General features: G+C 44.4%; 1 protein-coding gene across 5 annotated transcripts in view; it reads left to right on the top strand.

Moving 5' to 3' along the window:
- Pgm1 (phosphoglucomutase 1) overlaps positions 1-26615 on the top strand; it is a 59338-nt gene that overhangs the window by 20215 nt on the left and 12508 nt on the right. For 2 of the 5 annotated variants that reach the window (XM_031377940.1, XM_031377939.1), the window contains exons 2-7: positions 12618-12780; positions 13366-13512; positions 14766-14891; positions 15935-16125; positions 17764-17918; positions 20383-20498. In XM_031377940.1, coding sequence (XP_031233800.1) covers positions 12618-12780; positions 13366-13512; positions 14766-14891; positions 15935-16125; positions 17764-17918; positions 20383-20498 — 898 coding nt within the window. Of the gene's footprint in view, positions 1-6762; positions 6860-6900; positions 7605-12617; positions 12781-13365; positions 13513-14765; positions 14892-15934; positions 16126-17763; positions 17919-20382; positions 20499-26615 lie in introns of those variants that run through there. The other 3 variants (XM_031377938.1, XM_031377941.1, XM_031377937.1) reach the window with 3 other exon arrangements.

Genomic DNA, 26615 nt, shown 5'->3' on the forward strand with positions numbered 1-26615 from the left:
ACATCTAACCCATTTTCTGCTTGATTCTATTTTGGATTCTTTTCTGATGTAGTCCCCACAGATCAAGGCACCGTGGTAGTAATGTTAGACTGTCTCTCCCTGTGTATCTTCTGGCTGTTTCGCTGATGTGCTTGAGATATGATGGGTCTTATTGCTCTAGTCCCTTCATCTGCCTCTCTCTGGTTAAAAGGCTAACCGGCTCTGGCTTGTATAGTCCAAGACCTGAAGAAACAGGCGGTTCAGCTTTGGAACCCAGGTCATCATGGACTGGAGTCAGAGTTCTCTGGGGCAGGGTAGGGGGTAGTTCTCAGAGATTGGATAAAAGCCAAGGTGTGGAAAGGGAACAGAAGCAAAGTTGCTTAGGAAATATCTTCCTTCCTGCTGGAGAACAAAAATCTCTAGACTCTGGCAGGCTCAGGGACTCAAAGTTGAAGGTGTATTTAAAAGGTCAGCAGGAGCTCAGTGCTCGGCAGATTATATCCACAAGGATCTTCAAAGCCACTCCAGCTAAGGTAGGTGTGCTTTTTTTTTTATTATAATATCTTCTATATTTACATTGCAAATGATATCTCCTTTCCTGGTTTCCCCTCGGGGTGGGGGGAACCCCTACTCCCTCCTTCCCTTCCCCCGCACCCCGCTCACCAACCCACCCTCTTCCGCTTTCTGGCCCTGGCATTCCCCTACACTGGGACATAGAACCTTCACAGGACCAAGGACCTCTCGTTGATGACCAACTAGGCCATCCTCTGCTATACATATGCAGCTGGAGCCATGAGTCCCAACATGTGTACTCTTTGGTTGGTGGTTTAGTCCCTGGGAGCTCTGAGGGTACTAGTTAGTTCATATTGTTGTTTGTCCTAAGTGGCTGCAAACCTTCCAGCTCCTTGGGTCCTTTCTCTAGCTCCTTCATTGGGGACCCTGTACTCAGTCCAATGGATGGCTGTGAGCCTCTACTTCTGTATTAGTCAGGTACTGTCAGAGCCTCTCAGGAGACAGCTATATCAGGCTCCTGTCAGCCAGCACTTGCTGGCATCCACAATAGTGTCTGGGTTTGATGATTGAATATGGGAAGGATTCTCAGGTGGAGCAATCGCTGGATTGTCCTTCCTTCGGTCTCTGCTCCATAGTTTGTCTCTGCAACTCCTTCCATGGGTATTTTGTTCCCCCTTTTAAGAACGAAGTATCTACACTTTGATCTTCCTTCTTCTTGAATTTCTTGTGGTTTGTGGATTGTATTTTGGGTATTCCAAGCTTACAAATTGGAAAGGAAGAAGTCAAATTATCACTATTTGCTGATGATATGATAGTATACTTAAGTGACCCCAAAAGTTCCACCAGAGAACTCCTAAACCTGATAAACAACTTAAGCAAAGTAGCAAAGCTGGATATAAAATTAACTCAAGCAAATCACTAGCTTTCCTCTACACAAAGGATAAACAGGCCGAGAAAGAAATTAGGGAAACAACACCCTTCACAATAGTCACAAATAATATAAAATACCTTGGTGTGACTCTAAGTAAGTAAAAGATCTGTATGAAAAGAACTTCATGTCTTTGAAGAAGGAAGTCGAATCAGATCTCAGAAAATGGGAAGATCTCCCATGCTTATGGATTGGCAGAATTAATATAGTAAAAATGGCCATTTTGCAGAAAGCAATCTACAGATTCAATGCAATCCCCATCAAAATTCCAACTCAATTCTTCACAGACTTAGAAAGAGCAATTTGCAGATTCGTTTGGAATAACAAAAAACCTAGGATAGTGAAAACTATTTTCAACAATAAAAGAACTTCTGGGGGAATCACCATCCCTGACCTTAAGCTGTACTACAGAGCAATTGTGATAAAAACTGCATGGTATTGGTAGAGTGACAGGCAGTTGGATCAATGGAATAGAATTGAAGACCCAGAAATGAACCTACACACCTCTGGTCACTTGATCTTTGATAAAGGAGCTAAAACCATCCAGTGGAAAAAAGGCAGCATTTTCAACAAATGATGCTGGTTCAACTGGCAGTTAGCATGTAGAAGAATGCAAATCAATCCATTCCTATCTCCTTGTACAAAGCTCAAGTCTAAGTGGATCAAAGACCGCCACATAAAACCAGATACACTGAAACTAACAGAAAAGAAAGTGGGGAAGAGCCTGGAGAACATGGGCACAGGGGAAACTTTCCTGAACAGAACACCAATAGCTTATGCTCTAAGATCAAGAATTGACAAATGGGACCTCATAAAATTACAAAGCTTCTGTAAGGCAAAGGACACTGTCAATAGGACAGAACGGCAACCAACAGATTGGGAAAAGATCTTTACCAATCCTATATCTGATAGAAGGCTAATATCCAATATATACAACAAACTCAAGAAGTTAGACTCCAGAGAATCAAATAACCCCTGTTAAAAATGGGGTACAGAGCTAAACAAAGACTTCTCAACTGAGGAATACCAAATGGCTGGGAAGGTATCCTTTTTATCAGCCTTGCTTGATCTGCTAGCCTCAGTCTACCAGCTTTAATTTGACAGTCTTGGATAATCTGGTATCTCTTCCTGCAAGCTCTTTCATACTCTTTTGCTAGCCACTCATGTTTCCTCAAACATGTTGGTTTGTGTCCTTCCTGCCTTAATTCCTCACACTTCTCTGATACTTAACAAAAGTAGGTTTACGGGTCATACAACTCCATGCCTCGCCCCAGGTGTTTTTCAGGGCTCATCCTTGGGATTGCTACTGCCCAGAGACTCAGCTCTTATAAATACTCCCCTGGGACAGTATGTTGGCCACCACACCATGATGGCTTCCTCCTGATGTAACTTCTTTCCAATAAAGACCCACTCACCCATGTTTTTGTCCCTCTGTCCACCCAGAATGTGAAATAAGCGGTAATTAGTGTCTTTACATCATTTCCAGAGGCTTGCTTCAACACTCAGGAGGAAGACAATCTTTTCCCTGCTCTTGTGAATGAGGCAGGCGTTAGGACCTCACTTTGGTGATAAACTGAGGTTTGGGATGGGCTAATCTCCACTCGCAACTTCTTGGATGCCATGTACAGTACTGGATGTTTTCATGATTCACTACCATTTCAGTTGAGAGCTAGCTGCATTTTGCAGGCTCTGGTCAGTTCAGTGACCTGTTCCTGAGTGTACTTTCATACCTTTTACAGTTAAGGCTTTTGGGCCTGGTTGTGCCTGTCTTCCTAATCCTGCACACTTCATACAGTGCCATGCTGAGTTGGCTGGAGAAATGAATAGGCTTCCCCACTGCTGTGGATCAGTACTCTGGGATCATTGGTGGTAAGGATTTTGGGCCATGGCAAAAGTAGAGAGCTATGGGCCAGTCGTTGGGCACATCCTGTTGCTTTTAGCTGAATGAGAAGCTGGCTTCTTAGGCTTTGCACCCAAATCAGGTTAGCACTTCTGTCCCTGTGACCTTTCTAAAACTGAACCCTGTGTATGGAAGCATGAACCCACTTGAGCCCTAGGGCCAGTGTTTGTATGGGGCCTAGATATAGTAGCTAGCTGTCCAATAAATATGTTACTGGAAAGAAGGAAGAAAGGAAAAAGAGAGAGAAAGGAAGGAAGCAAAGGAGGGAGGGAGAGAGGTTTCCAGCTTGCTCATGAGGAAGGGATCTGAATCTCTGGGAGGCCAGGAGTGAAGGGGTTCATAACTCTGCCACTGTGAAATTGATTGGGCCCAAGACCATATGAAAGTTCCTTGTCTGAAGGGAGCAATCCTTAAATCCCCCATATGGTTTAAATGTAATCTGTGTCATTGTGAAGGAGTACTGGCAACGCAGGCGAATTCATTAGGCCAAATTGGGTTCGCTCTGCTCGACAGTAGCGTTTCTGAAGATGAAGTTCAACCTTTGCTGGAGAGCTAAAACGGATGAGTTTCTTAATAGCTGCCCCACTTAGTCCGAGCGGCTCAGGAAGCTTAATGTTTTTAATGCCTCTTCTTTTTTACCCCACTTCACAGTCCATCTAACATTGCTGCTTCTGGTAATATTTTTATATGAGGTTGAGTTCTATGGTGTCTGTAAAATTACGACTTCATGTTCTTTCTTTCTTTGTTTTTTTTTTTAAAGAAAGGAAGCTTTCTACAGTAAGCGTCTACCATGTGTCCTTCAGGCTTCCCTTTGCATATTGATAAATACGAGACTGGGCATGTACAGCCATCTAAATGGATATGTTTGTAATTTCAGCTTCAGAAAGCCTTTCACTAGCAAGGGGCCCAGCTGGAGCAGGGAACACGCTAAAATGTAATGCACTGGTTGGGCAGGAAAGCCGGGTGGGTTTTCCCAAGCACCCTCATGCCCACGTGCTCCTGAATGTACCCTGGGACGTTGGGATCTCATTAGGAAGGTTGCAGTGCCTTGGGTCACTGCTCTGTTAGTCCAATGAAGAAATCACTGGAATAATATTTCATAAATCTAGCTCTTTGGTTGCATATGCCAAGACACATATGTTGGTCTAATTTGCAAGGCTATAAGAAATGAAGGGGATCTTGGCACAGAACTTAAAGTAGATGAATAAAAAAAATAGCTACTTGCAGTAAGTCAAAAAAAAAAAAGTCATGGTAAATAGCCAAGAATAAAACAAGCTTGCTTTTAAAATCAATTTCAAAGAATTTCATTTTTTAAAAACAGGAGCCCTAAATAAGCTATAAAAATGTGGTTGGTTTTTGGCTGTCTGGTTCTCAGCCTAATACATGTGCCTCATGAGCTGTTTCCACATCTGCAGATTTTCTTTCTCTTTGCTTTCAGTTGACAAAGCCAGCAGGATACCTTTTGTCTCAAGGGTATATTAACTCGCCAGTCCCGTGTCATACCTTAGTTTGAAGGGATCTTGCTCACCTGTCTCTTCACTATCACACTGGTCTACTATACTGACGACATTGTGCTGATGGGACCTGCGAGCAGGAGGTAGCAACCACTTTGCACTTGTTGATGAAACATGTGTGTACATCAGAGGATGAGAAATAAACCAAGCCAAAATTCAAGGGCCTTCTACCTCAGTGAAATTCCCAAGCATCTAATGGTGTGGGGCATGGAGAGATTGACCTTCTAAGGAGAAGGATAAGTTACTACACTTGCCCCTCCTACGACCCAGGAAGAAGCAAGCCTGTTTGGATTCTGGAGATAGCACATTCCACACTTGGGTCTGCTACTCGGGCCCGTACACCCAGTGATTCAGTAAGGCTCTTCAGCAGGTCCAGGCTGCTGTGCAGGCTGCTCTACCACATGGACCTTATGATCCATTGATCTGATGGGACTTGAGCTGTCGGTAGTTGGTTAGTGTGACCATGTCTGCTCTACGAAGGGCACCAGGCTCCCCTGAAGGCCAGTTGGCTGCTTTTCAGCCATATGCCCATCAGCTTGCTGGTCCTGTGCTAGGCAGCCACCCCCCCTCCCCCCCCATCACAGGGCTATTCCTGCCTCTGAGAAGCTAGCTAGCTGCTTGTCTGCTGTCACACCCAAATTGGTACCCTGGTAGATAAATGATTTTGGTTTTCAAAGGTGGTGATTCGCAGCTCCCTTCAAAACCTTACTCTCCACTCCCTATCAGACTCCCAGACCTGTGGTGTGACAAGTCCTGGTTTACTCTTTTTTTTTTTCTTAAAGATTTATTTACTTATTTTATGCATGAGTACACTGTAGTTGGACAGATGGTTGTGAGCCACCAGGTAGTTGCTGGGATTTGAACTCAGGACCTTCAGAAGAACAGTCAGTGCTCTTAACTGCTGAGCCATCTCCCCAGCCCCCTGGTTTACTCTTTAAGCATCTTTAACAGGTTCAAAACGTTGAGGACACTGCGTATTTATTGGTAATTTCTGCTCACCCAGACAAGAAACTCACAGGCATGTATTTTAAATTGATTATTAAGAAAACCTCAGAGGACATTAGGTACTAAATTTGTTTAGATAAAATGTTTTAAAACATTTTAGGTTTTTCAAATGCAAAAAGACAATTTGCTTCACTACAACGTTTCCTTGAGAAGGCTGGCGAAATGCTTGGCAGTTAAGAGAGGGTATTGTTCTTCCAGAGTTTGGTTCTCAGCACTCACACCAAGCTCTCTTCACAGCTGCCTGTAACGATAGATCCAGGGCATCCATTGTCCTCTTCTGGCCTCCATAGGCACACATGACAGATAGCACCCAGACGCACACATACACATAAATAAAAATGTTTAAACTGTTTTCTCGAGAGTAAAATATGTTTAAACAGACACAGTGTCATATGCCTGTATGTCAGCAGAGGCTAGCAGGATTTCGGGTTCCAGTCCAGTGTGAGCTACGTGATCAAAGCCCATCTGGGTTACATAGTAGGAACCTATCCAAAATAATTAATTGCATTATCCTATTATTTTTCTAATTATTAGTAATGATCCAGGCTTCTATGCATAGGAAAATATATCTATCAACTCTTCATTGTTCTGCATTTCTCAAAAATGTGGTGAATCTCCAGAGTCATTTTTCTAAAAATTTAAGAGAAGAGCCTAATGGATACTCTCAGTAAACCATTTTTACCCCCAGTGCTGGAGATGCCCCTGGGCATTGCCCATGCTGACAAGCACATTCTCCCGAAGCTGTACTCCAGCTCTGTTTAGTTAAATTCTCGGTGGCCAGTGAACAGATTGGTTCTGTTAGCTGATTATTCCTCTTCTACCTGGGATGGCATGTGGGAAGGACATGATCCTGTGGGTCTCAGAATGGCACCAAAACGAGGAGACCAGAGGTAATGGAGATCCCTCTCTTCCATTTTAAGCTTGACCTTTTATTTGCTCAGTGGCTCCAAGCAACTTTAGCTGCAGACGGCCCAGAGGCTCCAGTTCAAGAGGCAGCAGGGATAGTGAGAGCCATACCAGGTACCTTGTCCTAACCTGCTTTAGGGACTGCAGTTGGTCCGTCTTAGCCTTGGCTTCCAGAGCAGAGGCTGGCAGCTATCTGGTGTCTGAAACCAAATTCTTTTGGAGGCAGCACTCCAGGGCACTCTGCCCTAATGGGAAACGAGGCAAAAATAATTGAAGGGTGTTCAGCTTCATTGTGTGGGCAGAGGATCTTCATCCGAACGACTTTGAAGATCTGCTTTGTGTGGGGGTATGGGTTGGGTGTGTGACCCATAACTTTGTCTCAGGAGACAACCACCGTAGGGAATTAATGAGACTTCCTAACCAACAGTGATGGTCCAAGGGAAAATTCTGTGTTGTTTACTCAAAGGACACTGTGGCAGCTTCAGGTCCGATAGACAATTTTGGGGACCCTCAGCTACTTCCTGGACACCCTCACAGAGCCAAGTGTTGGATATGAAAGATGAGTGACTTTGAAGAATGGATTTCTGGGACATACAGGAAAACAGAAGAGGGTCCACTCCCACTGCTGACTTTTGCCACAGCTCCTTACCATGACCAGAAGCCAGGAACAAGTGGATTACGGAAGAACACCTATTACTTTGAGGAAAAGCCTTGCTATCTGGAGAATTTCATCCAGAGCATATTCTTTTCCATAGACCTAAAAGATCGCCAGGGATCATCACTGGTGGTCGGTGGAGATGGGCGGTATTTTAATAAATCAGCAATAGAGACAATAGTGCAGATGGCAGCTGCCAACGGGGTTGGTATACAATCAGTATTATTACATCCCTAGCCCTTCCAAGTAACTTTTTAATTCTGCAGAAATACTCAGATCCATCAAGGTGTAGATAGGATCTACACCTCAGTTCTAACACCTGCTTAGTGTCATTGTGATTTCAGATATTGAATGTTGTGAAAATATTTTGTGAAAATAGTTCAGAGTTAGAGCAGTGACGCGGGGACCTGGGAGTGAAGTTCAGCTTTGCATGTGTTGTGCTCGGTTCCTGTAGTTTGGAAAGTACCTGTTGCCTTGTAGACACATAAAGCATGCTCCTGGCCCTAAGCTTTTGCAATTGCTTGTTAGCTAGCTAGCTTCTAGAATTACCCCTGTCCTATGGAGAGCTGTCATGGGTCGGGGCAAGGGGAGGATTTGCAGTGTGTTCAACGTGTTCCTTGGTGAAGTTCGGTCCTTTGTCAAACAGGAAAACAAAGGCAGGGCGTGCTGTTTGTGGATCTTGGTAGTCATGTAAAAAAGTACCAGGGGGTGGTGGGAGCTGGGGGGCAGTTGGATGTTAGATGTGAGTCTTCAGGGAAGACCATTACAGAGGGATGTGCTTATAATGACCTGGAACACAAAGAAGCCCTGTATTAGGGTGAATTTGTGCAGCAGGGTAGAGATAACAGGTCTTACATGGCAGCAATGTTACTAGGCTCTGCCAAGGGCTGCATTATGGACACACTTGCCAGATTCAACAAAGTAGAGGAAAAATGGCAAAAGCACTGGTCTTGATAGTACAACAGCTCTACAGCCCACTTGTATAGGACGGTGTACGTCAGGGTATTGCTGAGTTTGTTCTGCAGATTTCTCTGGAGGCCCAAAGTCAGCTGTGTGTGTGTGTGTGTGTTAAATAATACTTAGCTAAAATTTGGAACACACATTCTATTACTATCTACAAAGTTTTAAAGTTTGTTGTACTTTTTTGGGGTGGTGGGGGGGAAGAGTCTGGGGACTATAATATTTAGCACTGAGATCAAATGTGTTGGGCATTCGTTTTAGGTCTGTTTGAATGTGCCAAGCAGGTGTTTACAAGAGCCAACAGCAACAAAAGGCGTGCCCCCAGAGTAAGCGTAGAGGTGCTACATACTGTTGCTTATGATTTGGGATTTCAGAATCCCAATGCTTGTCATGTAAAACTTGCTGATAAAGAACTCAAATATGAAATTATTATGAAGCATACACATTTTTAAGATAAAATGTGACGTGCCGTAAATTTCATCTTTGAGGAGCGCTGCTCAGGGAATAGTGTTAAAGACGCTTTAATCTTTTGAGAGAACAAATGGAACATTATTTCTCCATATATCTAGGCCGCTGAGTGGATCTGGTACACTGTCCCCTCTGCTCTGATAGATTCAGCTTCATTAAAGTTTTTTTGTGTGGAACTGAAGGATGTGGGCGAGGTGGGTGGAATGCGTAATTCAGGCAGACCCTGCAGACTTTCTCTGATTGACTGTTTGAAGGTTTGCTAAATAATACATTTCAGAGATAATAATTGATTAAATATGGTAACTGCCTATTTGTTAAGGCTGTGGCAGCTTAAGCAATATTTTCAAGGACATTCCATATTAAAAAAATAGCAATGCATTGAAAGCAGCCCTGCTGACTGGCTGAATCACTTTAAAGACATTTAATAGACTGATAAAGTGCTTTAATCTGATAAAAATGCAAAGTTCTAAAGACCTTGCTTAGTTTCTTCTTATTCTAACATAGTCCACATTCAGACAGCTTTAACATCTCCGGTTGTGGTAAGATGCAGGAAATCTAAGGGAAGGGTAGTTATCACCATGGATTTCAGCAAGAGACAGTGCTGCTTACCATTGTCAGTGGCTACGTCCCCCATTCCTAGTTCATGGAGCACTTCTTGGCATGGTGAGCTAAAGGTGAGTTAAGCTAAAGGTGAAGCCTGCCATCTTCCCCTTCTGTGTCCTGGTGCCTCCGGATCTTCCTTTTCTCTGTCTCATGCATCTGTGGAGTATGGAGTGTAATTAGGCTTCAACTGAAGTTCCTCTTTGTTCCCATTTGCATGGAGTGGTCTACTTTTAATGGAGATCTTAATGCATAAAATGAGTTTGGTGGGCCCATGCAGACTGCACTTTTGTCCCCAGAGCTTTGACCATGGAAAAAGTTCAGAGGTTAAATAAAAGGACTATATTTGTAGCTAGCAGGGCAAAGAAAATGACGGGGCATCTTCCTCCTCCTTCTCCACCTCTTTTTAAAGCATGAGAGCCACCAAGCTGCATTTTCCCTTTCTTAGAAGGTAGCATAGAACATCAGCTTTGTCATGTTAAGCGTTTCCAGTGGCATTTATAATGTGGTACAGTCATCATCCCAAACAGAAGCTCTGGACCCGTTAAACAGTCGTTCCCCATACCCGCTTTTTCCAGCCTCTGGTGTCTAACTCTACCCTCTGCCTCTGCACGCTTGCCTGTCCTGGCTCCCTCATATAAGTAACATTCAGTCCTGTCTTTTTGTGTCTGGCCAGTTTCAGTTAGCGTATGTTTTCATGTCATATCGTGCTGGAGCATGGATCAGAATTTCATTCCTTTCTCTTTTGAGTTTAAAAAACCTTTTGAGCCAAGCATGGTGGTCAAATCCTGTAACCCCAGCACTGGGGAGGCCAAAGGAATGATTGTGGAGTTCGAGGTTAGTCTAGGAGATACAGCAAGACCAATAGAAAATAAAACAATCAATGCTGAGCCTATAGACATCTTTCTAATCACTTCCCTATGCATAGAGAGCAGTGCCATCTCTGGATATAATAACTAATTTTAAAAAGCAATTTAATAGTTTTTTTTATTAAAAAAACATAACATTATTCAGCGACATAGCCATTTCAGTTGTATGCGTCAGTGGTGTTAACTGTAATTCACACCGCCATGACACATCTTTTATTCCACACCCATCAGACAGCTCCTCATTTCTTCATTTGCCCCTCCCCCCATGCAACCCCTGGCAGCCACCATTCTTCTTGTTTCTGTGGTTTTGGTGATTTTAAGATACCTCATGTAAGTGGAATCCTGCACTTATCTGTCTTTGAGATGTCCCCAGGGTTCATCCGTAGTGTAATGTGTGACAGACAGGAATTCCTTCTTCTTAGTCTGCTTTATCTTCTCTTCTTTACTCCACCCACTTATTCACTATGCAACACCCTCCAGTTTGGTTTCTATTTCAAGGTCGAGTAATACCGCAGTTTGTGCATGCGCATGTGCGTGTGCGTGTGCGTGTGCGTGTGTATGTGTGTGTGTGTGTGATGCATTGTGTATCCTTCCTTTCTTCTGGAGCAAGATGTCTGGGTTCTTTCCCCCTGGGGTTTGGGGACCATGCGCAACAGGGCTTGGTTTTTAGCAGGACAGAGTTGTGTTTAAAGGTCAGCTGAGCGAACTTCATGGTGGGAGTTGGAATGAGAAGTGCTTGCAATAGTACAGCCATCTTTAGGAGGAGGGTAACTGCCCTGCCTTCCCTAGTCAAGGCAGCCCATGGGAGCCTGCTTTAGAACCTTCAAGAGAGAAGCAGCCCTGGGTTTTCTTGCTTTGGTTTCTGCTGCCATTTTAACCTTTTGCACAGTCCCTGCAGCCTGCAGTCATGGCTGACCACAGATCTTACCATAAAGAACAGAAGAATGAAGGGCAGTGTGCATGATGAAGCGTATTATTCATCAGACCCTCCTTCCATACCAAATACATATAAAATCGAAGGAAATGTTGCTTGTGTTCAGTGTGAAAGACATCTTCAGGTGACTCAGATAATAACTAGTAAATCACAACTCCTAAAGTTCCCCTCAGAGAAATCTAAAATCCCCTGATTCCTGGCTTTATTTTTAAAGTAGTCACATAGAGAAACCCCTGCAGGGCTGAGATGGTCCCATCTCCCCTTCTCCCATATATATAACTAATGTGCTGTATGACATGCTTCTGCCATTAGCCCAGCTGTGGCCATAGTTCTCTATGTGCAACAGCATTCATGTGTACACACCCACACAAGGCGTGCACACACATGCACATAATTAAAAATAAAAATAAAATTTTAAAAAGGGAAATATATCTTCCACCACTAAGTCATCTCCATTACAAAACAAAAACAAACAAGCAAACAAAACTAATGGAAAATTAAAAGCAAAAGACAAAAGACGTTACTGATCCTTTCTTTCAGAATAGTGAATGGGGACAACACAAACTCCCCACATTCTAAGTGTTTTTAATATGGTAGTCCCACTCCTCCAAGGATGCCTTTCCAACTTGGGTCGTGTTGAAGCTGGTTTCATTTTATGAAGGCAAGTTTCAAGAGCTGGGCTGATACCATCGGTTAGAGAGGCAGGAAAGTGAGTTGGGAACACAGTTCAGTCCCCGTGTCTCTTTCCTGTAGGTGGGCAGATCGGTTTCCTTAGCAACTACTCCTCACAGTCTTGTCTTAGGCTCAGGAAGTAACCCAGCTATATCTATCATGACGAACCACAAGGAATCCCACTAGACGTAAAAGCCAGACAGGCCTGGAAAGAAATTTGCAAGGTGCATTTTGTATTTTTCTTGACACCACGTGCAGCCCTTTTGCTTTTTAAGGGTCTTCATAACAAAAGCCTGTTCTTTGGTTAGAATGCCTTTCACTAGTTAGGCCTATGTTCTTCCTTCCACTGTGGATGGGAAAAGTAGGCTGAAGTTGAATAAAAATGCAGGCTTCCTCACAGTCCTTTGGTACGTCCACATTGAGAACCTGCCCTGGATGGACTATTACACATGCACTATGTTCTTGTCTTACAGCACCTCAGTGTATGATTCCAAAGCTACAAAGTTCCATAGGCAATAAAAGAAAGGAAGGAAGCAATAGCTTTGCTCAACAGCTCTGATTCTAGCTCAGTAATGTGGTAGAGATCTACAGGATGCTGATGTTTCCTTAAGAAATCATGTTTGCTGGTCCAGCAGTGTCTCCGTTGTCTATCTTCTCCCTCCCCTGGCATTTCCTTGTGCTTTGTATTTCTATGTTCTGGATTTCCTCTCCTAGATTGGTCGCCTGGTCATTGGGCAGAATGGGATCCTCTCCACCCCTGCTGTATCCTGCATCATCCGAAAAATCCAGGCCATTGGTGGCATCATTCTGACAGCCAGCCACAATCCAGGAGGGCCCAATGGAGATTTTGGAATTAAATTCAATATTTCTAATGGGGGTGAGTATTCTGTCATCTTACGGACAGGTGGATACAGCTGGATAAGCTGAAGCCCTGGGCTCTGATTCCCACCTTAAGAAGGGGGCTTTGGTGCCGGGCGGTGGTGACGCACGCCTTTAATCCCAGCACTTGAGAAGCAGAGGCAGGCGGATTTCTGAGTTCGAGGCCAGCCTGGGCTACAGAGTGAGTTCCAGGATAGCCAGGGCTATACAGAGAAACCCTGTCTTGAAAAACCAAAAAAAAAAAAAAAAAAAAAAAAAAAAAAAAAAAGAAGGGGCTTTGCTTCTCTTTGGAGATGGTAAAGTACTTCTTAGTCTACAGCTGCCTTCTTTGTAATGAGTTGTAGCTAACATGGTATTTTGCTTTAGAAAATTCTAACTGGTATTAGCTCCTAGCACTTTGAAGGTAGACGCAGGAAAATTGTGAATTCAAAACCAACCTAAATTGTATAGTGAGAACCTGACTCAGAAACATGTGAAAAAAAGAGTCCTGGCGCTTTATGATTTGATGCTAGGGTCGAATGGTGGCCGAGTCGTGGGCTCTTGAACTGCACGTGGTGACGTTTGCTTGCTTTGGGATTTGTAGGTCCTGCTCCAGAAGCAATCACTGATAAAATTTTCCAAATCAGCAAGACAATCGAAGAATATGCCATTTGCCCTGACTTGAAGGTAGACCTCAGTGTTCTGGGAAAGCAGCAGTTTGACTTGGAAAACAAGTTCAAGCCCTTCACAGGCACGTGACTCTTCTTCTACCCCTCTGCCCCCCCACCCCCCGTGTCCAACTTGAGTGGTTTTTCTTTGGGGGCTTTATTAAAGTGGGTCTTCAGCTTTGGAAAATGGCGGTCTGTGAGCATTGCTGGGATTACTTACTTAGCAGGTCTGGAGTGTGCTTGGGGAGTGTAGAGAGCTGGGCCGTTGGCCTTGTGAATGATGTGATGACATATGGCTTTGGGGGGTTAGTTTTCAACTCTCAGGCCTCCGTTTCTACAATAGCCTTGTCTAGGAGACCGGTCTGATTAATCTCGTTGGGCTTCTATCATGTCTGTGTGTCCGTCCATTTTATACTCATAGCCAACCTGTGAGAACAGCACTATCACTGCTTTCAGCAGAGGAAAGAGTAAAACCAGAGAGAGGTCAAGAAGTAGCCTTGCACTACTCAGTGAGCGGTAAAACCAGCATTCAGACTCACTGAATGGCTCCCAAGCCTGGCTCTTCAGTTTTCCCCGCCTCCCCAGACATGCAGTCCAGTCCATCAGACCCTTTGTTTGGGTGGATTGAAACTCCCTGAAAAGGCAGTAGTGGGTGACATTTTGTGTTGAACGTTAGAGAATTGCAGGATATGTGGAATAAACATTTATAAATTCGTATTAGGAGGACGAAAGGCTTCCTCTGGGACCTGCATTTGGACTAGCTTGGACCACATTAGGGGGTGCATTGAGGGCTGACAGTTGCACTGCAATAAACGCCAAGTGCCACACATTTTTAGAAGCCATCACTAGAGCACTCCATAGGACTCCTTGTGCATTGAAAATGTCCAGAACTCCTGAGCAAAGATATCATTAGCCACTAGCAGTAGATATAGAAAGTGGTTCATTGAGGAAACTTTTTCTTCCTGGACCTCTAGAAAATTAAAGAAAAATGGCTATTATCTTTTCTGTCATCCACGATGCCAAAAATAGAAGTGATCTGGGGATATGTAGGGACAGTGGGCACCAGCATAGCAGAGCTCATCTAGCCTCCGCTGGGAATTCACGCATCCCCACCCTAGCTGTTCAGTCCCTGACTTGAGCTTCCTGTCTACAAAACCATATAAATCATGAGTAACATCTATGCCTAAGGAATTGTTAGTATGTATAAGATGACTTTAACAGCCGTCACAGTCGCCCTTTTGCATAGTTACTGCAGGTTTATAGAAATACAGTTAGCTTGGAGCGTAGTAAGTCTGACATGTTTTGTTTTTCCTTCTGCTGTTGCTTATTCTCACAGTGGAGATCGTGGACTCAGTGGAGGCCTATGCCACAATGCTGAGAAACATCTTCGATTTCAACGCACTGAAGGAGCTTCTCTCCGGTCCAAACAGACTGAAGATACGCATAGACGCCATGCACGGAGGTACGTGCTGGAGGATCTGCGAAGATGGGGAGCTGCTCTCTGCTGTGTGTGCCATGATGCCTCCACAGCCCTCTTCTTAAGTCTCTGATGGCTTAAACAGAGTTTTTTTCACAACCATTTCAGACTCATGTTTGCACAGTTTACAAACCTCATCTTAGGCAAGCAGAGCGGTAGAGATATCCCTCGCGGTAAGCTGGTGTGAAGGTCACTGTTTTTACATCAAGCCCTGAGCTTTGAGTCCCTTGCAGCTGTTGTGGTTACTCTCCTGTCCCTCAGCAGGTCACCCACATTCTGCTTATGCACCCGCATATACTGAAGGGTGACATTGGCCTGCTGACTAGCTAGCTGTGGGGGCCATGCTCTCGAGCCCCACCCCCACTGCTTCCACACACTTCTTAGCTGAGAGCCAGGGCAAGCTGAGGATTAAACTCAGCAGCAACAGGATGTGTCTCTCCCACCCTTCTTCCTCTGTGGGCTGTTTGACCAGGCCAGTAGGGATAGCCATGACTATGAACTGAAGCCATGAGACTTTCCCATATATAGACTATGAAAATTTATGACTATTTAGACTTTCTGCTTATTCTGCAGCAACCCAGGACTGGAGAGTATTTGAGTGGTAGGGGTGTAGAACCCACACACTTGTCTGTGTGATTGGGGAAGGATGCATTGCCTGAGCCCTTCCATGGGTCTGAGCAGAGCTTCCTGATACACTGCAAACCACCCTGAGAAAATCTGCTGTTGGGCTGCAGCCTTCTAGTGGCTCCTTGCTGGCCCTCTGCTTTTGATAGAACGCGAGTCTCCTTCCTCCTTCATATGAAAGGTTTGCGCCCTCCTCAGCTAGTCAGCAGAGCTGAGGGCCTCCACTGCGCATATTTGGGGAATGGGGAGAGACTCAGCAGATGACTCCTTTCAAAGACTATGGCGTCTGGGGATAGGAAGTTGCCCACGCCATTCTTATTCCCACAGTGTGCATCTCACCCGGCAGCCATTCCATGTTTTAATAAGTTTTAAGGTTTGGCTATTCATCCTTTAATTTGTTACAGTTGTGGGACCGTATGTAAAGAAGATCCTCTGTGAAGAACTTGGCGCCCCTGCAAACTCAGCTGTGAACTGTGTTCCCCTGGAGGACTTTGGAGGCCACCACCCTGACCCCAACCTCACCTATGCTGCTGACCTGGTGGAGACCATGAAGTCAGGAGAACATGATTTCGGGGCTGCCTTTGATGGTGATGGGGTATGTATAACTACATTTTTTTTTTTTTCATGGCTGGAGAGACAGCCGTGGGTGCTGGGAACCAAACTCTTATATTTTTGGTTGTAAGTCTAGCCTTTAATGGCTGAGCCATCTCTCCAGCCCGTATAAGTACATTTAAATGATTTTTCATGCAAGCTGGGCCTTGCAGATTCAGGGAAAATGGGACAGTTTTTTGTTTTTTGTTTGTTTGGTTGGTTTTTGTTTTTTTTTTTGTTTTTTTTTTGTTTTTGTTTTTTGTTTTGTTTTGTTTTTGTTTTTTCGAGATAGGGTTTCTTTGGAACTCACTCTGTAGACCAGGCTGGCCTTGAACTCAGAAATCCACCTGTCTCTGCCTCTGAAGTGCTGGGATTAAAGGCATATGCCACCACTGCCCTGCTAAAATGGACAGTTTCTACTAGGCCACTGGAGCCTGCTGAGTAGCTCGCAAGAGGCCCGTGTTACACCGGAGGCCAGGGCCAAATGATTAAAAGACCTTTTTGAGCAGAAACCAAAGTCTGAAATGTAACCAGTGCAATTAATTTCAAGCACTCGTAGTTGCTGTGCGGGGGTTTAGGTCCCAGGTAGGATTGAATGGCTCTGCGCCAGAAGCTGCAGGAAGTCTAGATACTGGTCCTGAGCTAGGTCTCAGCCAGGCCCTGATTCGTCATTTAATCTTTACAGAGGGCTTCATCTTATAACATACCCACGCATTCGCTAATACTAGCTGGATAATGAAACTGTTTATAGCCAATATAATGAGTAATATAGTGAGTAGGTTTTATTCTTTCCCTAAAATAAAAATTGTGTATATAAGTTTCTCCTTACATTGGTAACCGTGTAAAAATGAAGGAGATTGTGTAAGGTGTGTATTCCTGTGTGTCACAGACAGTAAATACTCTGCTTATTATGATGAATTTTTATTTATTTATTTATTTATTTATTTATTTATTTATTTATTTTTGTTGCTTTACCAGCTAAAAGCAATTGCTTCCTGAAAGTTAATTTTCCTGACATCAAAATTTAGGAAAATTGAAGGGGCTCAGAACAGATACTGAATCACCAGGTGTCTTCCGGTGCAGGGCGGGATGTCCTGCCGTTTCCCCTCAAGTTCTCAGGTGCTTGAGCAGCAGAGGAGGCACCTTGGCAGCGGTGAGGGTGGCAGCCTTTTTTGTTGGATCGAGTAGCAAATGAAAGAAACCATGATTTAGAAATTCTTCCTTAAAGAAGTCTGCCTTTGTTCCTCAAAGGATGCCCAGTAGACCTGTCAAACTGCATAAACAGCCAACATTTCCTCTCTTGTACATCCTCTCTCCTCCTCTGGGAGAGACATGATTGGTTCCAGAGTTTGGAAAGGTCGAGGAGGTTAAAGTTAGTGGCCCCAAGAGGGAGAACAGAGGGCCTAGCTCAAAGGGGGTTTGTGCTTGCATTTTAATTGAAACCAGTTTTAACTCTTGGGCACGGAGGTGCCTTTGGTCCCACAGTGTTGTACAGATCCACTAAAAAGTCCAGTGTTTAAAACACGGTGTGAGTATAGGATCCATGTTGAATTTTGGAAAACTCCACAGATTGTTGTTTCTTTTGTTTACTGGTTTACTGTCTGATTAAAGGGTCTTGCATCGAATCTGCTTTCTTCCTCAGGATCGGAACATGATTCTGGGCAAGCACGGGTTCTTTGTGAACCCATCTGACTCTGTGGCCGTCATCGCTGCCAACATCTTCAGCATTCCGTATTTCCAGCAGACCGGGGTCCGTGGCTTTGCACGCAGCATGCCCACAAGCGGTGCTCTGGACCGGTAGGTCTCCATTCTTGGGCCCACCTGTCTCCAATCACACCGTTCTTCATTATGCCCAGCACTGTGCCTGGAGCCTGCATCCTCCGCTTCCAGGACAGCCAGTGGCTGCAGTCTTTCAAGAATGAAAGGGCTGGAGAAAGGGCTCAGTAGTTAAGAGCACTGCTCTTCCAAAGGACCAGGGTTCGATCCCTAGCATCTACATGGTGTCTCATAATCATATATAATTTCAGTTCCAGGAGGGTCCAATGTTCTCTTCTGACCTCTGAGGGTACTGCACACATGTAGCATATATATACATGTGGTCAAAACAGCCATATACATAAAATACGTTTTTAAAGAGTCATTTAAAGTAACTTCAGGCTTTAATCAGAACTGATTACCCTTGCAGGGTTAAATGCAGTGATGCCTCATTTGTCCAAATGCTAAAGCAGAAAGCTCAAATAAGTAAAATAGGGGAAAATACATGTTTTGCAAACAGACGAAGATCAGTGGCAGTAAACAGAGTCTCAGATTTTCTTACATGTCTGTTCACTTGGGCATTTTTCATTTATAAAAGGTGGCTTATGAGATCCATGGAAAATGATTAAAAACGAAAGGTAATAAATAACAAATGGGATGCTTTAGAACATCAGGACCTCAGGAATCTTCCACTGAATTAATGGCAAAGAGTGGATGAGGAAAAGGCCCTGGGAGTGAGAAAGGAAGAGTGTGTTGGTCCAGGCACAGCAGTGGCCAGGCTTACGAATGATCCCCTGGCCAGGACAGTAGATATTTTACATGTTTGATTAAGTCACTCAGTTCTTAGTAAGTGCTGTTAATAACCCCACTTTATTGCTGGATATCAATGGTCAAGGAGGCTGCTTAAACTCAGCCAGCTAGTAAGTGGCTATGTCAGGCTAGCTGGATAATGAAACAATTTACAGCCAATATAATGATTATGTTAAGAAGATGGACATTGTGTATATAAATTTCTCCTTACATTGGTAACCGTGTGAAAACAAAGGAGATTGTGTAAGGTGTGTAGCCCCGTGTGTCACGGACAGTAAATGCTCTGCTTATTATGATGAATTTTTATTTTTGTTGCTTTACCAGCTAAAAGCAATTGCTTCCTGAAAGTTAATCTTCCTGACATCAAAATTTAGGAACATTGAATGTGGAGCCCCAGCCCCCAACCACTAGGCCACACAGTGTCCTCCTTTGAAGGGGAGGTGGTTGCAGAAGTACCACTGGCTCCACTTACGTTAATAAGGAAAAAGAGTTGGTGCTGGGACAGTGAGTGGAGTTCTTCATGTGCTCCATCTCTTGATCCTCCCCGAACTCTGACTTCAAGCGAGAGGAGCTGGGAATCAGGAGTTGTTAGCCTTGGCTAAGATACCACAGCTGACCAAGAGCAGCACCCAGAAGCCAGTGCTTCTGCCTCCAGAGCCGACATTTGGAACTCAGAGCTGGTTGGTGACCACACTATGCTGGCCGTAAAGTACTTTCTATGCTTTTCAGGAATACTTTAATTAGAATTTTTGGAATTATTGATAACCTGTATAGACTCAAAACTGAAAAACCTTATTTCAAACAAAAGTGCTCTTATGGTTCTCAGAATGGTAGATGTGATTTTCCTTCCTGTTAGAACCCAGACAAGCCACCTAACTTTGCTTGAAAGAAAGGGGCAGGAACCTGGAATGCACCCCTCACAGAGACTACATTAAAACGACCAAGCAACTTCCACTACTCAAACAGAAGGGGGCTTGGGAAGTGTTTCTTTTTTTTAAAGTCACTGAAAAGTTCTTTCCTTATTCATTTATTTATCAGTGCTGGGAATCTCCTGCAGGGCTGAGCATGCTAAGACCCACTGCTGAGCTACAGGTCCAGCCCTTCAGAGAGGTCTTCATTAGTCTGAATCCGTATAGGAAGGAATAAAAGATTTGTAGGAGGAGAAAGAGACTGCTCATGAGATTGGGTGAGGCTGTTTGGGATGGGAGACTCCACAGCGGGACATCTAGTGACAAGAAAGAAACACTGGCTGGACATTGAGTACCATGCTGTGGGTCATGTGACCTGCTCTGACCTGCACTTGCCCTGAGAAATGCTGACCTCTGTGATTATTAATGAGCACACCAAAACACCATTCTGTGGCTCTTTATAGAATGCTTGTAGATGTGTTCTGTATCCAGACCTATGGGTTTCAATACCCCAACCCTGATGTTTTACTACAGTTAAACTTCAAGTGTTAAACTGATCTGAATTAGCTCTTTCTTCTCTTCTTTGCTCCATGTTCTTCTGGATCCATACAGAAGAGCCCCTGTGCCCAAGTTTCCTTTTCTAATTTTCCTCCAGTTATAGAATTGTGTTGACCTCTAAGCAATGTTAAATGGGACCCTTGCTTACAATGATGGTTGATCTTTTCCATCCTCACATGGCCCCGGTCGCAGTCCTGCTGTGATGTAACTTTGATTTCATGCCTTTGAAGGGTAGCAAACGCCACAAAGATCGCTTTGTATGAGACCCCAACTGGCTGGAAGTTTTTTGGGAATTTGATGGATGCAAGCAAGCTGTCCCTCTGTGGAGAGGAGAGCTTTGGGACTGGTAAGTGGCACTCATGTTAACATTTTTTTTTTCTCCCACAACTGCTGCCTCAGGGGAACGATAAGATCGCCTAGATCCTGGAATAGCTGAGGAGCCCTAAATCAAGACACGGTTTATTTATGACAACCTGGTAAAGCATACACATTTAAAAAGCAGTGGGCGCATTTGGACAGGAGGACTGGCTTTACTTTCATAGGATTACAACTGCTGAGACAGGAAGTTTGGGGGCCTTCTTGGCAGCATTGGACATTGAGTCTCTAGGGATTAAACACAGGATAAACACAGTTTTCTTCCCTTCGTGGCCAAGGAAACCTTAACAAATGTTTTCATTTCCAAGAAGAAATATGGCAGAACAAGTCACTTTTTTTTTTTTTTTTTGGTTTTGTTTTGTTTTTATGTAAGAAAAGGGTTAGGCATAGCATTAAATCTTTCCCTTTCATGGATCCAAGTTTTCTGTAGCAACAAGTTATGATTTATCAGAGTTAACTAAAGGAGACCTTGAGTATAAAACTAAGTAGATGGGTGAAAATAATGTAAAAATACAGCCTTGGCATGAGGGTCTCTGTGTGGACTGAATTGAAGGAATGGTGGCATGGAGTAGAGTCTGGTGATCTCCGAGCCCCATTTCTGCGCTTACCACACTTATGCCTGCCAGTCGAAATACTGACCTGAGCTCTGGCCTCCCTCGGATTCTCACTCTTCCTACCCTTCTGTCTCATCGGGTCTATAATGGTGCTGCATAGCGCGTGCTTATGTGTAGCCAGGCCACAAGGCTCTGTAGTAGTCCTACTCCTTATGTTCTCTCCACCCAACATTTTAAAGTACAGGGGCTCATCTCTGTGGTCACCATTTAGTAAGGAAAAGATCCAGAGCAAGCATTCGCTACGCCTTGCGATTGAGGGCAATCGTGCGTGTCAGTCAGAACCACGTACAGATCTTTCCTCGGACCGCAGACGAGTCTGTGCGGGGAAGTCTGAGCTGATAGATGCCCCGCAGGTTTTTATGAAGTTCCAAGCAGTTCACTGTTCTTGGGAGAATGGCAGCACTTCTTGATAACAAATTGATCTGATAGAATTTGGGGCTAAGAAAGATTGGTGAAGTCAGACAGTGGTGGCACATGCCTTTGATCCTAGCACTTGGGAGGCAGAGGCAGGAAGATAGCTGAGTTTTGGTTCTAGAACAGCCAGGTTTATGCAGAGAAACCCTGTCTTGGAAATACAAGGGTGGAGGGGCGGCTATGAGAATGGTGAATTTGGGCTTGAACAATATTCACAGAGGACACCAGCTTTCCCAGAATTCTGGATCTTTAATAACAGAATATAAGACAACTGCTTAGTCCTTTCCCTCGTCACCTAATGAGGGTGGTGCCACTTAGCTCCGTGAATTTGACTGCTCCCTGTGAGATGGTCTTTCCCCTTGGAGTTTCCAGTGGTCTCTAGTTGGTACAAGGTGCAGCCCAGGCCAGTCTTCTGGTCCCCCCTCTTTCATTTTCTGTGCTAGGAGCTGAGTCTTGAGCATGCTAGGCAAACACTGCAGCAAAGCGGTATCCATCTCGGTCACTCTTCTTCACGGAAGAGGAGCTTTTCAGCCGCAGACACAATGTCCAAGCTTTTGGGTCTGCATCCCTGTGGGCTGCAACAGCGCTGAGCTGGGTCTGTATCCCTAATGGGCTGCATCAGCACTGAGCCTGGAGAACAGGGAAGGATCTAGAGTCAGATTTCCTAGATGGTAGACTTGTGGAAGAATGCTAGTTTCCTGAAAACTAGTTTGGGAAATTTGAATAGTTATACTGGTATTAGCCCTAGAAAGTTCCAGAATATTTTATTATAAGAACCCTGTTAATACAGTTTTACTCATTCTTCTACACACACACATACACACACACACACACACACACACACACAGGCACACACGTATATACACACAGACATAGACACACACAGATATACACACATATGCACACATACACATACATAGATACACACAGACACACAGAAATATACACATATATACAAACACATACATATACGCACGTGGGCGCGCGTGCACACACACTTACATGCACTAACATTTTCTCCCATGGGCTCATTCAGGAAGCGTTCATTGTGCAGGATGGGTCAGAGCCAAGCAGGAGCGTGTGGCATTGACTAACTGAGAAGAAGCCTGAAGGCTAGATATCACAACTGTTGATGTAGGCGGCAGATCTTCAGGCACCTGCAGCAGTACTCAGATCCTGTGTCCCCAGGCTACTCATTGCTCCTTCCTCCAGCTTCTTCACTTCATATGGTTGGTGGATTCTCCATCACCAGCTTTTCAATGCTTCTGAGTTCCATCAGTGCCTCTCATGGACATACGTCATGCCCCAAACTGATCCCAAATCTTCAGGACCTGCCAACTGAAGAGAGTGTGTGTGTGTGTGGGGGGTGATGGTGTCTAGTGAGCTGGCACTCTTCTTTTTTTTGGTGCAGCTCACTAATGTTAGCTTTTAGGATGCCCTGTAATACTGTTGAGCTTACATCAGTTGGTGTGGAATGTACCCGTTTGTCTGTCAAGGAAAACTGTCCTTGTTATATTTGTGGGGCTGATGGCTTTGAATGAGAGTGTCAGACTTCAGACTTTGGGTTGATCAAGTTGGTTCTTATTAACCCATTCAGCCAAACCTGATGCCAGCCATGGTTTTCTCTTCCCTGATACCTTTTATATTCAGAAAGATAAAATCTCCTGAGACAACCCTACAGCACTTCTCGTCTTTGAGAAAAAGGGAAATTGTTAAACAGTTTGTAAGAGAGAGGCAAATTATTGAATTGCTAAGTGTGGTGAAAACTAGGCTGCACATTTGTGTCTCTGGTGATCCGCTCAAGTGGAACTGGCTCACTCGTCTGAATCCCGGGTTCCTCAGTTGCAGAGGTGTCTTGTCCACCACCATGTCCATTCCTGGTAAATGTCCCCGACAGTTCCTCCCCAGCTCCTTTCAGGGTGGATGGGAATGAGCCTACAGAATGTTTCGGTCCTCTGATTTTGCCAGTTGGAAGGTTCTCTGTTTCTACACTCTCCAAAAGATGGCAGGCAGTTTCTCAGGAAAGCCTCTATGGTCTTCTAGGATGAGTCTTCTGAGGCCCCACATACTTACTGTGTACTCACCATAATGATTTTATTTACTGCTATTCATGTTGGCTGCACCAGCCTATAAGTTCCATGAGAACAGGGCTTTACCTCTTCCAGTTTCCATTCCATTCAGACAGCCTCCTGCGGGGCCCAGAGTAGAAGAGGTGTTGAGCAGATGCTGCTGAATGAAAAAGCAAGAACACTCCTTCCTTGGCACGCTCCATTAGACAGGTGGACCCCCACAGGAAGGAAAACCTTTGTAAATCATCGGATGTGATGCCCAGTTTGATTCTGGAACCATAGGAGCCAGTCAGTATTTTTCTTCAACATAATGGAGAATCCTTACGTTACTTCTTCTAATGCAATGGGACTCTTAGGAGGACTCAGCTGCACCCCCACTCCAGAGCACAGGACTTCTGCCATTTCTGTTAGAAGTAAGCATTTACAAAAGAGAAGTTGTGCAAACAAGCAAGACTTCAGAAGTAGTGGCTCATAATGCGAGACAGACCCTAGGCTTTTAAAGAACAGGCCTACTGTGAATGCAGTGTTTCCAAGGACACACTTACTGTTTTTCCCACAGAGACAGCAACTTTCTCACAGAAGTACCATAAGTGCAGATCTAGCCACACCCTAGGCATCAGCATTGTATGTGCCAGAGATAAATGTAGGTTTTGTTAGGACTCAGAATGTGGAGGCAGAGCTAGGCAGGATAGTGGGCCTGCTGTTTTCAGTTGATCTCATGGTGCCAAACTGGTTATTCTCATAACTACAAGTAGTGATGACATGCAGTGACAGTGGCAGTTCCAATCCACTTTGGTCAAGTTAGGAAATTCAAAGTTGAATAGTTCAGAGTATCACTATTTTTGAAGTATGTCAGGAAAACAGAAGGTTTTGGAAACACAGAGAGGAAATGTTGGTGATGAACTGGGTATCTCTTGGAGATTTTCAGTCAATTAGGATTTTTCTATAACTGGAGACTCACCATGTGTTTTGGTTTTGTTTTGTTTTCCTTAACCCATCTAAAAAATGGTGCCATATCACACAGGTGGGATATCGAATTAATATATCGTGGGATCTATTTCATTTTCTTATATAAAAACCTTACATGTTTATATTTCTTTGTACCAAATCATTCCTTAACTGCTCATTGGACTTGACTATGTCTTGATGATAGGTTAGGCTGTAGGCATTTGGTAAGCAAGTTGTCCTCTTGGAGGGTTCTATGAGTTTCTGCCTTTCAGAGAAGCCAGCCCTCAGCTATGTAGTTATAGGTGTAAAAATGATAGGAGATGTTGGACTAGGTGCTCAGAGCTTTCTACTCAGAGTGCCTGCTGTAGAAGGTCCAATAATTTGTCTTCCCATTCTACTTGCATAGCTTTGAGTATATTTCCTGATATGCACAGAGCTTCCAGGGACAATGGCGGCATTCTATGTCTGGAGATGTTACAGGCAAACTATCCCAAATGGGGCTAGGCTTGGACCCCAGTTATCTTTAACTCAGGTATACCCTTACTGCATGTCTACCTCCTCACCTGTGTCTTGGTGCTCATCTGCAGGGATGGGAGACCTACCTTCGTACACTGGAATTCATTCTTTTTGTTCATCTTAAGACAGTTCCTGTTGTCCTGGCACTCACTATCTCCCACCAAAGGCACTCTGTGAGAAGCAAACCCAGTTCCAGGGCAGTCATGAGGCTGTGCAGAAGAAATGCTAAGCAGAGAGCTGGGAGCTTCTGGGGGTGTCGGGGGAGACAACCCCTTGAGGGTTGGAGTAGGCTGGGGAAGACTTTTTGTGGAGTCAGTCCTTTCCAGCTGACACTAGTTGACCATAGAGAGGGAAACAGGATGGGACTATATCCTGGCAGCTAGGAACTGGCCCTTCTAGGGCAAGCCCTTCTTGAGAGCTGTCCTGAGCCAACAGTGGGCACATCACATAATCAGGAATAGAGTATGATCATGGGCGATGGTAGCCATAGAACAGAGGGGTCAAGGGTGCCATCCTCAGTGAGAGAGAGGTGATTTTAGCCGTGCTACTAGGGATGGATGCATGGAAATTTCCAGACAGAGTTGCGTGTTCAGGGAGGGAAGGGGAGAGGGAGGGAGGGAGGCAGGCAGACAGACAAGACACTGATACTTTCAGAGAAGTCCATGGTGCTGTTTTCCAGCTGTCCCACCCCTGTCTCAGGCTGTCATCTGGCAGAGGCAGATGCCAGCCTAGCTCTTGAGATACCCATGCTAGTAAATGTAACCGAATCCCTAAACGGTTAATTTTTGGCTCCCTCAGCTGGGGTTGACATTTTTCTTGCCTATGACCCAGAGCATGTCCTGACAGAGCCCAGTTTGTCCTTACCACGAGGTGCTGATTAAGCTGGAGCACAGTGACAGGTGTTGCAAGATGCTGAAAGGGCAGAATTCCCAGGGGCTCAGTCAGGCCCTGCACCGGAACAAGATTGCAGATGCTCAGAGCAAAACCCAGCACTACCCTTCTGCCGGCCTGGGTGACAGTGGCCTCTCTGACTTACATTTAAGTGAGCTTGGCTTCTTGCACCTTAAAAAAATGCAGAGGAGTAAGGGGTGCTTCTTCTTCTACAGGAGAACGTGTCCTGGCTTTTATTTATCCATTTTCTTCCAGTGTGTATAATGAAAGGACATTATGTTTTGAAAGCTTAATATGGTGGAAAGAAAACATTGCTTTCCCTAAAGATTTTGTTTTTCTCCTTATTTCTAATAGCATCTTGGATTTGTATTATAAAATATGCAACAGTTTGTACGTCTCCACTGGGTGTCTCATAGCTATGTGAGAGGGCAGGCTTCCCTCCAGTTTTGTAAATGACCAAGGTGAAGCAACCTGTTTAGACCCAGATGGCTCCTAGGAGCAGCAACTCAAAGTTGAGATTTTCTGTCTCTTTCTATGGAACCACAGCTATGACAACAGGTTAGCTGCATAGGCACCACACCTTTCTTTCACTGGGGACCATTACTATTCATCAGAGCACTAAAAAAATAAAAAAAA

This window comes from Mastomys coucha, unplaced genomic scaffold, assembly GCF_008632895.1.
Source record: "Mastomys coucha isolate ucsf_1 unplaced genomic scaffold, UCSF_Mcou_1 pScaffold18, whole genome shotgun sequence".
In the NCBI taxonomy this organism is placed as follows: domain Eukaryota; kingdom Metazoa; phylum Chordata; class Mammalia; order Rodentia; family Muridae; genus Mastomys; species Mastomys coucha.